Raw genomic sequence first — 13,609 nt, 5'->3', positions numbered from 1 at the left:
TGCAAGCAGAACCTAGTGAGCTTTAACTCAGTTGCACTCTGTTTCCCCCTGGAGTGTTGTAGTGGCATTCTTATCTTGCAGCAGAAACAACAACATTCTTCTCTTGCCACCATTTGTAACCTAACAGCAAAATGTACTGATTTTTTTAAAACCTGGCTTTCATTCCTACAACTTACATTATTTGTAACATTAATTAATAAGAAACAGGTTTGTACTGGCAAGTGTGATGAGGCAATTAAATTGCCAAATGGCAAGGACTATTATAGCAATCACAAAGAGGATTCAGACTATTAGATTTCTTTCCCACTCTTGAGCTTGCCTTTCACCAATTAGCACAAATGCAGATGCTACTGAATCCAGCAATTTAAGCACATTTTAACTTAAAATAAAGCATCTGGAAAAGTCAGTACCTTACATAAAAGACAGACACTTGAATAAAGGTAGTGTAACTAGACAGTTTTTAATCTTACATTAAATCTTCATTTTATTACCTTTGACATTTTAATACCTAGAAAGGTGTCTCCTAGGAGCTTCAAAGATTAGAATGCTCAATATGGCCATAGCTATATTAATTATGTACAGCAATCAAGAAATCCTATGATGCTGTAAGTATCAGCAATTCATTGCTGTGAGACAAGATATTCTACCCATTGATAAGGCAGCACCCAGATATCAAGAGTCTTGAGGCAGAGTTTCTGCTGCTGCAAGCCAAAACTGCACACTATTTTCAGAACTCTTCCCCAAAATGTATGGATTACGCTCTACTACTCTTCAGTTACAGCAAAGATTTTTTTCCCTTTGCACTAAAGACACCAAAAGTTTTCTGTGTCAGATAAAGGAATAGTGCTCTTTACATTACTACCCCGTTTTTTTCTAGATGGCATATCCTATACACAGATTTACATGTCTCTGTGTGTGAAAGAGAAACAGAAAGAATGAAGTTATCAAGGTTAAGTGGAAATTTGTGGCTATCTTCAGTTATCCTAAGGATGGATACCTAAAATATGGAGCTAAACTCATCCCTGAGGTTGACAGCAATCTCATGAATACTAGCAGAACCAAGCTACAGCAAGGGAAACTCCAACAAATACAGGGAAAAAAGTGATTAGGTCAATCAAACACTGGAAGAGGTTGCCCTATGAAAATGAGGAGTCTCCATCTATAGACATAATCATAATGCAATTCAACAGTGCCTCAGCAATCTGATCTGAATTGACCAATGAAGGAGTTGGACAAGGTGACCTCCAAAAGTCCCTAAACTACTGCACGACTACAATTCTATCTTGTTTTGTCTCTTTCAGAAAATAAGAATTGTTGAAATAAATCCAATAAAATTTCTCAAACACAGTTTTTAAAATATAATGCACCATGTATTTATAAAGCAAAATATATAAACAAAAAGTTGATACTCACCAAAGAGCTGGACTGGTGTAAATGGTATGGTCTGAGCAAGTCTCATTAAGTTGTTCCTTTCAACAGCTGCAAAGAACATAGATATCACTTCTAGACTGAATAAACAAGCTGGCTAAGTTTCAAAAACACAGCACTTTACTGTAGTGTACAAAGCCAAGGAGGTGACAGCACTATGTCACATCTGATCATCATTTGTTTTACCCAGACAGCAATTCCCCTTTGGACACTGCTGTGTTTCAGGAATTATATTCCCCAATTTAATGTTTCCACTGAAACATGTCAAACCATGCACTGTTCACTCATTCCTCCTCCTGCTGGGGCTGGAGAAGAGAACTGAAGACACAAAAGGTAAAGATCATGGGTTGAGATAAAATCCTGGAAACAGCAACGAGGTAAGGAAGTGAACAGTAACAGCAAACTAATTACTAAGGGCACAAAAAATGAATGATTCACACTGAAAACCCCTGACAATAGACAAGACCACACTACCTTGATCCAGAAGGGACCCCTCTTCCCCAGAAGAGATTCCCTTCCCCCTAAGCCTTGGCAATGATCTGATTCAATAGCAAATAACCTCTGGTGCCTAGGCAGGCCCCTGCTTGGCTTCTGCAAAAAAATTAACCCTGTCCTAGCCAGAAACGGGAAAGAAAGATACCAGAAACCTAGAATTTAAGGTTTGCATTTGGAATAATAACCCAGATTCCAAATTCAATCATTACTCTCACACAGGCTTCAACAGGCTCAGTCTCTTCTGCAGGATTAACTTCAGTGTAATTTATAGTGACAGCTGACAGTCCAGCTCTCCTTTAGACATTTCAGAAGTTAATATACCCTAGGAAATGGAGATAAATTCTTCACTTCTCCTCTTTTAAGAAACTGAACATCCTTCAACAACCCAAATACAACAACTGCCTCAGGCCTCAGCTGTACTATTTGTCCATTTAGGGGCAGGTTAGATGTAAACATCTGCAAGGCTCTGGAAATGTGCATTCCAAAAGAGAGTTTTCAGTGGAGATGTGAAAGAACTAACTGGTGACAAAGAAAGAGATTTTTAAAGACCAACCAGCTAACCAACTAACCAAAACCAAACCCCAAATCAAACTGAGGGAAATGCGGGAAGCAAGCTGCTTAAGTAAGGCACTTCTTGATACCCAGAAGCCATGAAATTAGGTCTGCACTCCATTTTCAACCCAGGCAAATTACATTTGGTTGATTCAATGCTCTGCAAAAGCAAACTGGAGAAAGAAGCTTCCTATACTCTTGGGAAACAAATAATGAAACAATTTTAGTCAGTGGAGAATTAGAATTGTGGCTGACTGGCACTGTAGAAAATACTTCACTTCTATTCTCACATGCATGATGATGGTTAGCTGAAAGTCAGAAAACACAAGGGATAACCAAAAGTTCCCAATTACTTATTTTAAAGATAATTCAACACAGATTAGCTAGTCTACATCACTTACACCTTCTCCCTAGCTGAGACAAATAGTAGGATTTCACTGAACTCCAGGCACTTTTCAAAAAGATACACCCTTCTTCTGTAGTATGTCCCTCATGCCCAAGTCATACATCTTCCAACTACACACATAGATATAGATGTAGATGTACACAAGCCACAGGTATCACTTCCATTATCAATTGCCATCCGTCCAAGATGTCTGTCAAGTTCACTGAGTCTGTGATTGTGAGTTCTGTCTGTCTGTCTGTCCTAGATGTCCTCCAGGGCAGGAGGTGTGCTGTCAGGTGGTTGCAGGCTGCATCACAAGCTCATGACTGGTGTATCTGGAGCAGTCCATACTCGCTGTCCATGGTAGTTATGGCACACAGTGGCAGGGTCATTCAGCTACTGATATTATACAATGAAATATTAGAGTGCTCTCACCTAAAAATCAAATCACCTTCATGTACACAATGTGTTCCTCCATCCAACTGCATTACTCTACAAGAGCAACCAGGTCATTGAGCAAAAACAATCCCATGGGTGGGTTTGCCTTTGCTTGAGACAGGACTAATCCAAACTGATTTCCCAGACATATTCCTCACATACACCACAGGGGCTTTCTCCCCTTCTGCAGTGTGTGGGAGTTTTGATTGAGCTTGATTAGTGGATCCTCTAGTGTTAACTAAACTAGGTGGTTTTTGCTAAATGTAAATTCCAATATTGGAAGGCCCCACCAATGTGGTTTCTAGCAATCCATTTTATTGTTCAACATACCTCGCAGCATACCTTGATGCATGACAAGGAAAATTATATCCACTTCACTAATGTGCTCTCTGACCCAGGGTTCTATGGAGCTATTTTTGAAATGGGTCCTGTTGTCTGACTGGCCTCTTTCTGGGGTGCCATGTCATCACAGCTCTTGCTTTCCCCAAGACAGTGTTCTGGGCAGTGGTGTGATGCGCAGGGCATATTTCCAGCCACCCAGTGTTCTTTTTAATTGTATGTACATAGGGCTTGCCTTGGCACATTTGCAATATATTCAATCTGCCAGGTCTCCCCATATTGTGACATCCCTGTATGTGACCATCCTCCCCCGTACCACAGAGGCTTTACCCTCCTTTCATTTCACATTACACAGTTATAAATAGTTTCCATGGTTAATAGTGTCCATGTCCACCCCTCTATCATGAGCCCATCTGTATGTTGCATCTCTTCCCTGATGACCTGAGGTGTCAGGGGCCCAATGAGCCAGAAATAATTCACCCTTATGCTGCCAGTCCAGGTCCACCTGGGACAGTCTAATCTTGGCAGCTCAATCTACCTGTCCATTGCTGTGACGTTCTCCAGCAACCCAACTCCTGGTTGTGTGTGGATCTACATGATGTACTTTTACAGCCAACTTCTCTAAATAGGCACTGATGTCTTTGCACACTTCAGCAGCCCAGATGGGTTTACCTCTGCACTGCTTATTTATCTTCTTCCACCCTTCCACCACTTTATCTTCAAGTCACCCCTACAGAGCATTTGGTACCATTCATGAGTCAGTATAGAGGCAGAGCACTGGCCATTTCTCTTGTTCAGTGATATCTGAAGCCAGCTGGATGGCTTTCAGCTCTGCAACCTCAGTTGGTGCACCTTGTCCCTCCATAGCTTCTGTGATTTGCCATGTAGGACTCCATACAGAAGTTTCCCATTTTTGATGTGTCCCTCCAAAACAGCACGAAGCATCAGTGAAGAGACCATATCGCTTTTCATTTTCTGGTAACTGATTATGTGGTGGGACCTCCTCAGCACAAGTCACCTTTCCCTCTTCTTCTTCCAATGATACTCCAAATTTTTCACCTTTGAGGCAGTTTGTGATGACTTCCAAGATCCCTTGGTGATTGGGATTTCCTATTGAAGCTTGTTGCATGATCTGAGTGATCCATGTGTCATCAGTGGCATGATGTGTGGCAGGGACTTGCCCTCTGAACATCCTGTCCAGCACTGGCAGTCATGGTGCCAGGAGGAGCTGTACTTTGGTGCCCATTACTTCTGAAGCAGCTCAAACCCCTTCATAAGATGTCAGGATCTTTTTCAGTCAGGGTGTAGCAGACTTGAGTCCTTTGTATTCCTGCCTCCAGAACCACAGAGATCATCCTCAAGTCTCCATGGGTTTGTTTTGTCAGAGCCTCCAGGGTGGCCCATTCTCCCCATTTGCAGTTTTCACATCTTGTCCAGTCCTAACTGACCCAGGGACTACTGCTACCAATTAATCTCCTGTTTCATTTGTTCAAAAGCTTGTTGTTTTTCAGGGTCCTGCTTAAAATTATTTTTCTGAGTAACAATATAGAGAGAACTCATGATCTGACTGTAATATGGACTATGCATTCTCCAAAATCTCAAGGCATGTAGGACAGCCTGTGGATTTTTGTTGCTGGTTGGCAGGGACATAGCTGCTATTTTGCTGGCCATATCCATTTGAATCTGACAATGTCCATCCTGTCATTTTACCTCTGAAAACTAAATTTCTAAACCTCTAATTTCTAAAACCTCTAATTTCTAAACTAAACCTCTAACTTCTCTAAACCTCTAATTTCTAAACTAAAAATTTCTAGACCTCACTTTGCTTTATGGCAGGACTGGCCTTCAGGACAATTTGGATTATCTTCTACCCTTTCTCAAAAGCTTCCTCTGCTGTGTTGTCTCATAAATTGATGTCATTAATATATTGCAAATGTTCTGTAGCCTCTCTCTCTTCCAGAGCAGTCTGGATCAGTCCAATACAAATACTTAAGCTGTATTTCCACCTCTTGGGCAGCTGGTTCCAGGTGTACTGGGCATCCCTCCAAATGAAAGAAGTCTGTGGCTTGCACTCTGCTGCTCAAGGAATAGAGAAAAACACATTTGCAATATGGATGGTGGCACCACTTTGCCGCCTTGGACTCCAGTTCATACTGAAGTCCCACCATGTCTGGCACAGCAGCATTCAGTGGTGGTGTGACTTCCTTCAGACCACTGACACTCTATTGTCAGCCTGCACTCTCCACTGGACTTACACACTGGCCACACAGGGCTATTAAAGAGTGAGCAAGTCTAGCTGACCAGTCTCTCACTCTCCAGGTCAGGAATCACCTCATGGATGGGGCTCACAGGATCCTGGTTGGCGTGATATTGCCAACACTGCACTGTTGTGGTAGTCATCAGTACCCGTTTTTCTTCAATCCTCAGCAGCCCCACATCAGAAGGGTCCATTGAGAGAACAAGCAAGGTGTTCAGTTGCTTAATTTCCTCTGTCTCTACAACTCTTCCAGAAGTCCAGTAATGCACTTTTGGATCCCGGAAATACCCTCTCCTGAGGTAATCTCTGCCAAGGAAGCACAGGGCCTCTGGGCCAGTCACAATGGAGTGTTTTTGCCATTCATCCCCAGTCAGGATCACTTCAGCTTCCAGTACAGTCAGCTGTCCAGTTCCCCCTGTCACCTCAGAAATAGAGATGGATTCTGCCCCCACATATCTTGATGACATCAGGGTACACTGTGCACCTGTGTCAACTAAAGACTAAGGTTCTTGTGGGTCTGATGTGCCAAACCATTGGATCCACACAGTCCAATAGATCTGACTGTCCCTTTCCTCCACCTGGCTGGAGGCAGGACCCCTCTAATTCTGGTCAGAGTAGGCACTGCTCACTTCTTGTAAATATGAGCTGAAGGTCCCTTCAAGAAGATTGGAAGTAATATCAGCCCTCTTACTCTCTCTGTGGACTTGCTCACTGGAAACCAGAGTAACATTTGGTGCTCTTCCTCTCAACTCACATATCTCTGTTGCTAGGGCAGAGGTGGGTTTTCTATCCTACCACCTCATGCCCCCTCCATGGTCACACACGCAAAAAGCCAAACCCACATTACGTCATGGTGTATATGCTCTCTTGAGCAGAGGCGTACTTGCTCCCAATAACAGAGACTCTGGTCCATTCTGGTAAGGCTTGGAAAATTTCCTCCTTAGCTTGCTTGATGTGATCTGTGAACTAAGCAAGTTCACAGATGATACAAAACTGGAAGGTGCTGCTGACTCCCTCAAAAGCAGGGAGGTCCTACAGAGAGACCTTTCCACAGCCAAGGTGCCGACCAGTAGGGAGGGAAAAAAAATGATCTTCCTACTGGTGGAGCTGGTAGTCACCATTCCCTCATACTTGACAGAGAGTTTCTGCTCTACTCTCAATCCCTTTATCAATTCCCAGATCCTGGTACAGGGACCCCAGTTGCTTGGCTGCACTATCATATAGTTCCATACCAGGGGTTATGATATCCCAACATCAGAACGCCCAGGTCAGTGGCACCACTCCTGACTGGTGGCTGAACATTTTTCAAATACCTTGCTGCTCAGCTAGCAGGTGATTTTCTCTGGTCCTATTTCCCATTCTGAGGGCCCTGCTTGTTCTTCAGTATGAAAACTAGTTTGGGCTTTTTCTTCTTCTGTATCGGAGCAACTGGTACCAGCATGGGTTGTTCCTGTGGTTCAGCTGCAGTTTGAGTGGCCACAGGGCATCTTTCTCTGCTTTCCTGCTCCACCCTCTGAGGGTGCTGTCTAGTATTGTGAGCAGTGTCTGATAAATAGTAACCAGGGCCCTGCACATTGCAGAACTTTGCATTTCTCTGGAGCTGCCACAGCATTTTTCCTTCAAACAGTCTATCACTATAACAGGGTCCTGTAGTTGTTCAGGGATGAACTTCCAAGCCACTGGAGCAGAATAATCCTTCAAAAGCTGGCCCAATTTCTCCCATATTACAGGCCAATCATGACTATTCACCCTCAGGGTAGATCTCTGAGAGACCCTCCTAAGAATCCCTTTTTCTAATCGAGGCATAAGACTCCACAGAAGAGACCCAGCAGACTTAGCAACAAAGGCATGCTTTCCCTAATATCCAAAGGGAATTCAAAATCCTCCAAAGCTGTTGTAACATGCCTCAAGGAGGAAAAAAGGAGTGAAAAGCCGGGGAAAATAATCCTTCCCTCTTCTGCTCACAGGCTTGTTACAATTATTACAGGAACACAGAATCATAGAATATGCCAAGGGACCCATCAGGAAGACCCATAAGGATCATCAAGTCCAGCTCCTGGCTCTGTGCTTGAAAGTCACACTGTGTGCCTAAGAGTGGTGTCCAAATGCTTTGTGAGCTCTGTCAGGCTTGGTGCTGTGACCACTTCCCTGGGGAGCCTGTTCCAGTGCCCAAACACTCCTCAGGTGTAAAACCTTTTCCTGAGATCCACCCCAAACCTCACTAAATAACCTCAGACTCAGCTTCATGCCATTTCCTCAAATCCTGTCACAAGAGTGAGGCAATCAGTACCTGCCCCTCTGCTTCCCCTTGAGAGGTGAGGTCTCCCCTCGGTCTCCTCTTGTCCAGGCTGAACAGACCAAGTGACTTCAGCAGCTCCTGACAACACTTCTACTCCAGACCTCATGGCCCTCTTTTGGATGCTCTGTAATAGCCTAATGTCTGTGTTTATGTGGTGGTGCCCAGACTGCACACAGTACTCAAGCTGAGACCACACCAGTGCAGGACAGTCATGTCCCTTGACAGCTGGAAATGCTCTGTCTGATACAGCCTAGGACATGGCTAATGGTTTCCCAAAGGCAGTGCCTAAAGTAAGGGTAGAAGACCAACACTGAACACACATCACAAATGACCCTCACTGCCCTTGAGGTTATCATTTTGCAAGCAGATATCACACAGCTCAGCAACAAAGCAATCCTGATCCCTCTCCCTGCTCTGAAAAGGAGCACCTGAAGGCACATAGTGCCTACACTGAAACACACAGGATTAGTTAACAGTATTGAGACTACCTAATACAATAAATACTTCTTTCCCACCCACTCTTACCAGATCTGTTGCTATCTCAGCTCTTGGTGTTTCATGAGGAACACCGAATAAGGTTGTTGTGGTTTAGGAATGGTAAGTTCAGTGTTCCCACTGAAACATTCCAGACCCTACTCTGCTCCTTCACTTCCCCCTTCACCCTCCCTCTCCTCCGAGTCAAAGAATGGAGAGGATTGGAGACACAACCGTTAAAGACCATGGGTTTAGGTAAGGTCAATTTACTGAAAACAGCAATGAAATAGGAAAATTAAAGTAACAGCAGCAGTACTAATAACAGAGGGTAGAAGAGAGACAAACAATTCTCATGTGAATACTCACTGCATGGAAACCAGCAACAAGCGAACCTCTGCTAGCCCAACATGGAAGAGCCCCCCTTCTCCACCACAGAAAATCATGTGAATTGGTACAGAATAACCTCCAGGCCACAGCCATGTCCCCTCCTAACTGGAACCAGGACACTGACCCATCACATCTCACCCTGTTCATGAATTCCCTCCTTACCAAGAAACAGGTTCTCTGGGAAAGCCCCTTGCAACCTTCCTAGGACTTCTGCTATGTCCTCATCCTCCATCCTGCTCCTGCCAACTCCAGTGCAGCAACACCCACACTCACAACTCACTCTGTGCTGGTGAGATGCCTTCACCCCAACTGCCTCCACTGTCTTGTCAGGGTTAGAAGCACCTGGAAATTTAGCAAAGTACAACAGGAAAATCCAAACTTCCCCTGCACAGAGTACTGTTTCTTCATTCAGGCTTCTTGCCAAAAAACATCAATAAAATTATTATAGCTCTCTAACTTGCAGCTTATTTCTCAGGCAAACACCTTCAAAACTTCAAAGAATCAACCAAATATTTATGAATTTGTCTTCACAATGACTGAGCTACCAGGAAGGTGGAGAGAGGTGTAAAGTAAGGCCTCCTAGAACTAGGAGGCAATCTGGATGCTACAGTTCTGACTGTCTAATTTCCATATTCATGGATGAAGGCAAAACCATTGTCCAAAGCAGAGAGTAAACCAAAGCAGAGAATCAACCAGAGCAGAGCTGTGTTTCTCTGCAGAGCAACAAAAAAAACACAGTAACAAACTCTGCAGCTTATGGAATTTAGGGACTTTGGACATAATCTATCCATCTTTTAAGATTACTTCTTTGAGCAAAATTTAATTGGAGATCATTGAGTCCAGAAGGGCAGAGCAAAGGGCACCCATGACACATCCACCCCATGAACTGGGGCTCTCAGGGGAGATCTGCACTTCCCACTCCACTTCAAGGTTGTTTGCAGATACCAAATTCACCAGGAGATAAGTACGATGTCTGAGCACTGCTGGAGCATGGACTGAAAAAACAAGATCTACCTTTGGTGCTGCACTGAGAGCACACTGATCATCAGATCAGTGCACAGTAGGAAGAAGGATGTGAACAGAGGAGCTGCTAACATCTGTGCCATCTGTCAGACACTGCCTGCAGTTGCCCTAGAACTTTGAGAAGCCATGTGACATGACAAGATCTAGTTCTTTTGGGTATGCAGAGGGCAGGATTGTATTTGCTTGCTCAAATTGATAGCTAGAATAACACAAAAGCAGTATATGGTACAGAATTCTAGGGTAGGATTTTTGGGCCTAGTTGGCTAAATTCTATCCTGAGGAAAGAAAACCTACACTGAAAACCTCTCAAGAAATTTGTCAATTTGTAAGGAAGGAGGTGTCAATCCCAGTGAAAACTGTAGATTTTGAATTTATAAGGCTGCTGATCATTCTGGTTTGTTCCAGCCCTGCCTATAACAGGGGCCAAGTCCTGTGGGCAGTGGTGACATCTACTGGCAATTCCTGCTTTCCTCTCCTCCTGAAAAAACTCGCATCCCACCTTAGGGGAAAATCTCTGCACTCCCAGCTCAGGGAAAGGCAGGACTGCAGGCAATTAGCACTCAAAGGATTTATTCCCTGCCATATTTTCAGGAGTTCATAGATATACAAACACAGATTAAGTAGTACAGGACCAATTAACTGAAGAAAAGAATTGCAGAAAGTACAAAGGAGGGTTTGGGAGGCTTGAGGAGGCTGACAGCTATAAACAAACAAGTGCCTCTTCTGCCCCCTTAGGAATCTGACCTGTATTCATGATTTCCACTGATATTTAGAACACGATTTTCTACATTCGGCTCCGGATTTGTCTTAAACACTCAGAATGAAGAAATTATCAGCAGGAGGAAAAAATCAATAATTCTTTCATTGAAGTGTTAGACATGAATTAATGCAGAACCTTTTAAGCAGTGGGCAATTGTGCAAGTCCTCAAAATGAAAACCACAGTGGATGACAAAGGGAGAATTAATGTTCTTTTTAATTTCTTAAATTCCTCAGCTGTCATTCTTGTGCCACCTTCTTACCTGAGTAGTGAAGATGCAAATCTTGAGATGTTTTCAAACAGGAGAAGATATCTGAAATAATATTTAAAGATTGTTGTATTAATTATTATAGCAGACACAAATGCATGATTTTTTAATCCCTTCCATCCCAGAGTTTGTCACAAAACAGATTATTTCGAATTGCTGGCTCAGTATTCTAAAGTCGAGAATTACTTATGGGCTTTAACTACATTATCATGTACCGTATATTGGCAAATTTCAGTCATCAGTGTAATGTAGCCATGACTTATTTATTCAAGGATATGGTGAGGAAGAGGAGATATTAACCTCAAGGACATATTAAGCCAGCTAGACCCCTGGGGTATCAAAAGCACTTTGCTATCCACGATGCTTCATGGCCTCCCAAAGACATGAGTTTTCCAACTCCATCCTCAGCCGTGAAGCATTCCATTAACTGTGTTGCACCAAAGTTATACTAATACTGTCCCATTATCCCAGAGCATCCAAGGTGCTGTTAAAATATAAGCAGACAAACTTTTTTGGTGGCTACCTATGTAATAGACTCAGACAGAGCAAATTTGGTCCAAAAATCTTTGCTTTATAAAAAGGCTTTTTTAATATAACCAAGAATAATGAACACATTTTCATTAACTAGATGAAATAATTTAGTTTTCTTGGAAAACTATCCTTCAAAATGCCAGATTTCAGTGTATACACATACTATACTGCTACTAATTTTCAAAAAATTACATAAACAATGTTAACCAAAATTTTTGCACTTTACACTTTTATTCTTGGTACATTCTATTTGCTTTTAGTCCCTTATCAAGTGAAAGTGATCTTACATGAAAACATCTATGGATATTGGGGGAAGGATCTGCATTTTTCACTCCCCTTGGAGATTCAAAATCCCTTCTGAGTTTTTTGGTTTTTTATTTTGTTTTAATTTGTTTTGTTTTATTTTGCTGCTGGACCCATCTACTTTTGCAGCATTTTGTATGTTGCAAAAAACCAAAACATTAAAAGGGGCCTTTTGAGAATGGGAAAACTGGATTTTAATCAAAAGAATTATGTGTTCTAGAAAGCAGCTTTACTACTAACTCTCCTTGCAGCAGAATGCTTCAGCACTGCCGTGTTCCATGCAGAAATGGATCCAAAAAGAGCAGCACTTGGAGATAAGACTAAGAGCAACACAGTCCTGCACCACAGCTAATCTCAAAAAGAGATAGGTGCCAAGATGCTCAGCCTCTTACAGCTAAGAGTCATGCCAGGAAAACTGGGAGATGGACTAAAACACAACAAATACCAGTGAAGTTTACTAACACTCTGCTTTTGAGGAACAAAGTGATTCCTCACTAAAACCTTAAATTTCTTCATTGGACACTTCATAATAAATTCAGTCCTTCACATATTTCAGAATTTCAGGTAAACAGCACAGAGATATTACACATAATTGCAATTTGAAAAATCAAGCATACATTAAAAATCTTATAGAATAATCTATCTTCAGACATACACCCTGGTTTAACCCAGAAGATCACTTGGACTGTCAGGGATCAAAGCAGCAGCATCTTAAAGAGTTTCTTCCTGCTGAAAGGACAACATTACTGGGCAGACTAGAGTAAAAACTAATTATTTTCTTTTAAAATCATGCAGTTGTTATGAGAAAAAAATGCTTCTCATTAAAAAATCTTTCACTTTAAAGTGCAAATTAGTTACTAACACATGAAACAATATCTGCGCTATAATCCTCAACTAAAGTAAATTAACTTCTTTTTGGATTTTGTACTTCAGAATTGTCAGCATGAGAATTGCAGATGGGAATTGAAATGAGTGACAAGCAATGAAAAACTTACTGTCAGTTTCCTCTGGAGTTCTCAATCTGTTTAAAAGCAAATATTTGATATTTTAATCAAACATTTCTGTCATTAAGCTAAGACTGGTACACATGAATCACATGTAAAGAGATGTAACTCAGAAATCATAAAGCAAAATAACCCTCAGTGCAATTTTGTTCAAGACAACCATCAGCAAACAATCTTCAGGTACTGAAGAACTGACACATTTTTCTACGTGTTTCTTTCTCTGCTTTATGTTGAGCTGCTCTTGAATCTGCAATGCTATTCACATCTTTTACGCTGCAATAACAGTATCAGTTACAGAGCTTTCAATCACTTACACAACTGCTCATTTTTTAGTCAATGCTGAGATGTATCAACAGTTACTTGGGTAATTAACACTGCTTGTACAAAAACATGCATGTCAAATTGGTGACTCTTTGGATTAATAAACATGGTTTCAAAAAGACTCCTAACTACATTAAAGCAGTTTTGTTACAAAACAAAGAAGGTATGATTCACCTCATAGACCAGACATACCCCACTGTAGACAACAGACTAAATGAGATTCAGGCCACTCAGCAGCCCCTACATCCTGCTAGCAAGCATGCAGTTTGCCTACTGCCTGTAAATGATGGGGTGTAAAAAAAGAAAAAAATCCTCAAAATCCCAAACACACAACAGCAGAACACTCA

The 13,609-nt window shown here is 42.1% G+C and overlaps 1 protein-coding gene across 1 annotated transcript in view; it reads right to left on the bottom strand.

Annotated features, from left to right (window-relative positions):
* TRPM6 (transient receptor potential cation channel subfamily M member 6) overlaps positions 1-13,609 on the bottom strand; it is a 67,413-nt gene that overhangs the window by 7,025 nt on the left and 46,779 nt on the right. The window contains exons 31-33 of the mRNA XM_062513864.1: positions 12,933-12,958; positions 11,098-11,148; positions 1,414-1,479 (exon numbers count right to left, since the gene is read on the bottom strand). Coding sequence (XP_062369848.1) covers positions 1,414-1,479; positions 11,098-11,148; positions 12,933-12,958 — 143 coding nt within the window. The remainder of the gene's footprint in view (positions 1-1,413; positions 1,480-11,097; positions 11,149-12,932; positions 12,959-13,609) is intronic.

Source organism: Cinclus cinclus, chromosome Z (genome assembly GCF_963662255.1).
Source record: "Cinclus cinclus chromosome Z, bCinCin1.1, whole genome shotgun sequence".
Taxonomy (NCBI): Eukaryota; Metazoa; Chordata; class Aves; order Passeriformes; family Cinclidae; genus Cinclus; species Cinclus cinclus.
This window is presented reverse-complemented; position numbering and strand designations above follow the sequence as displayed.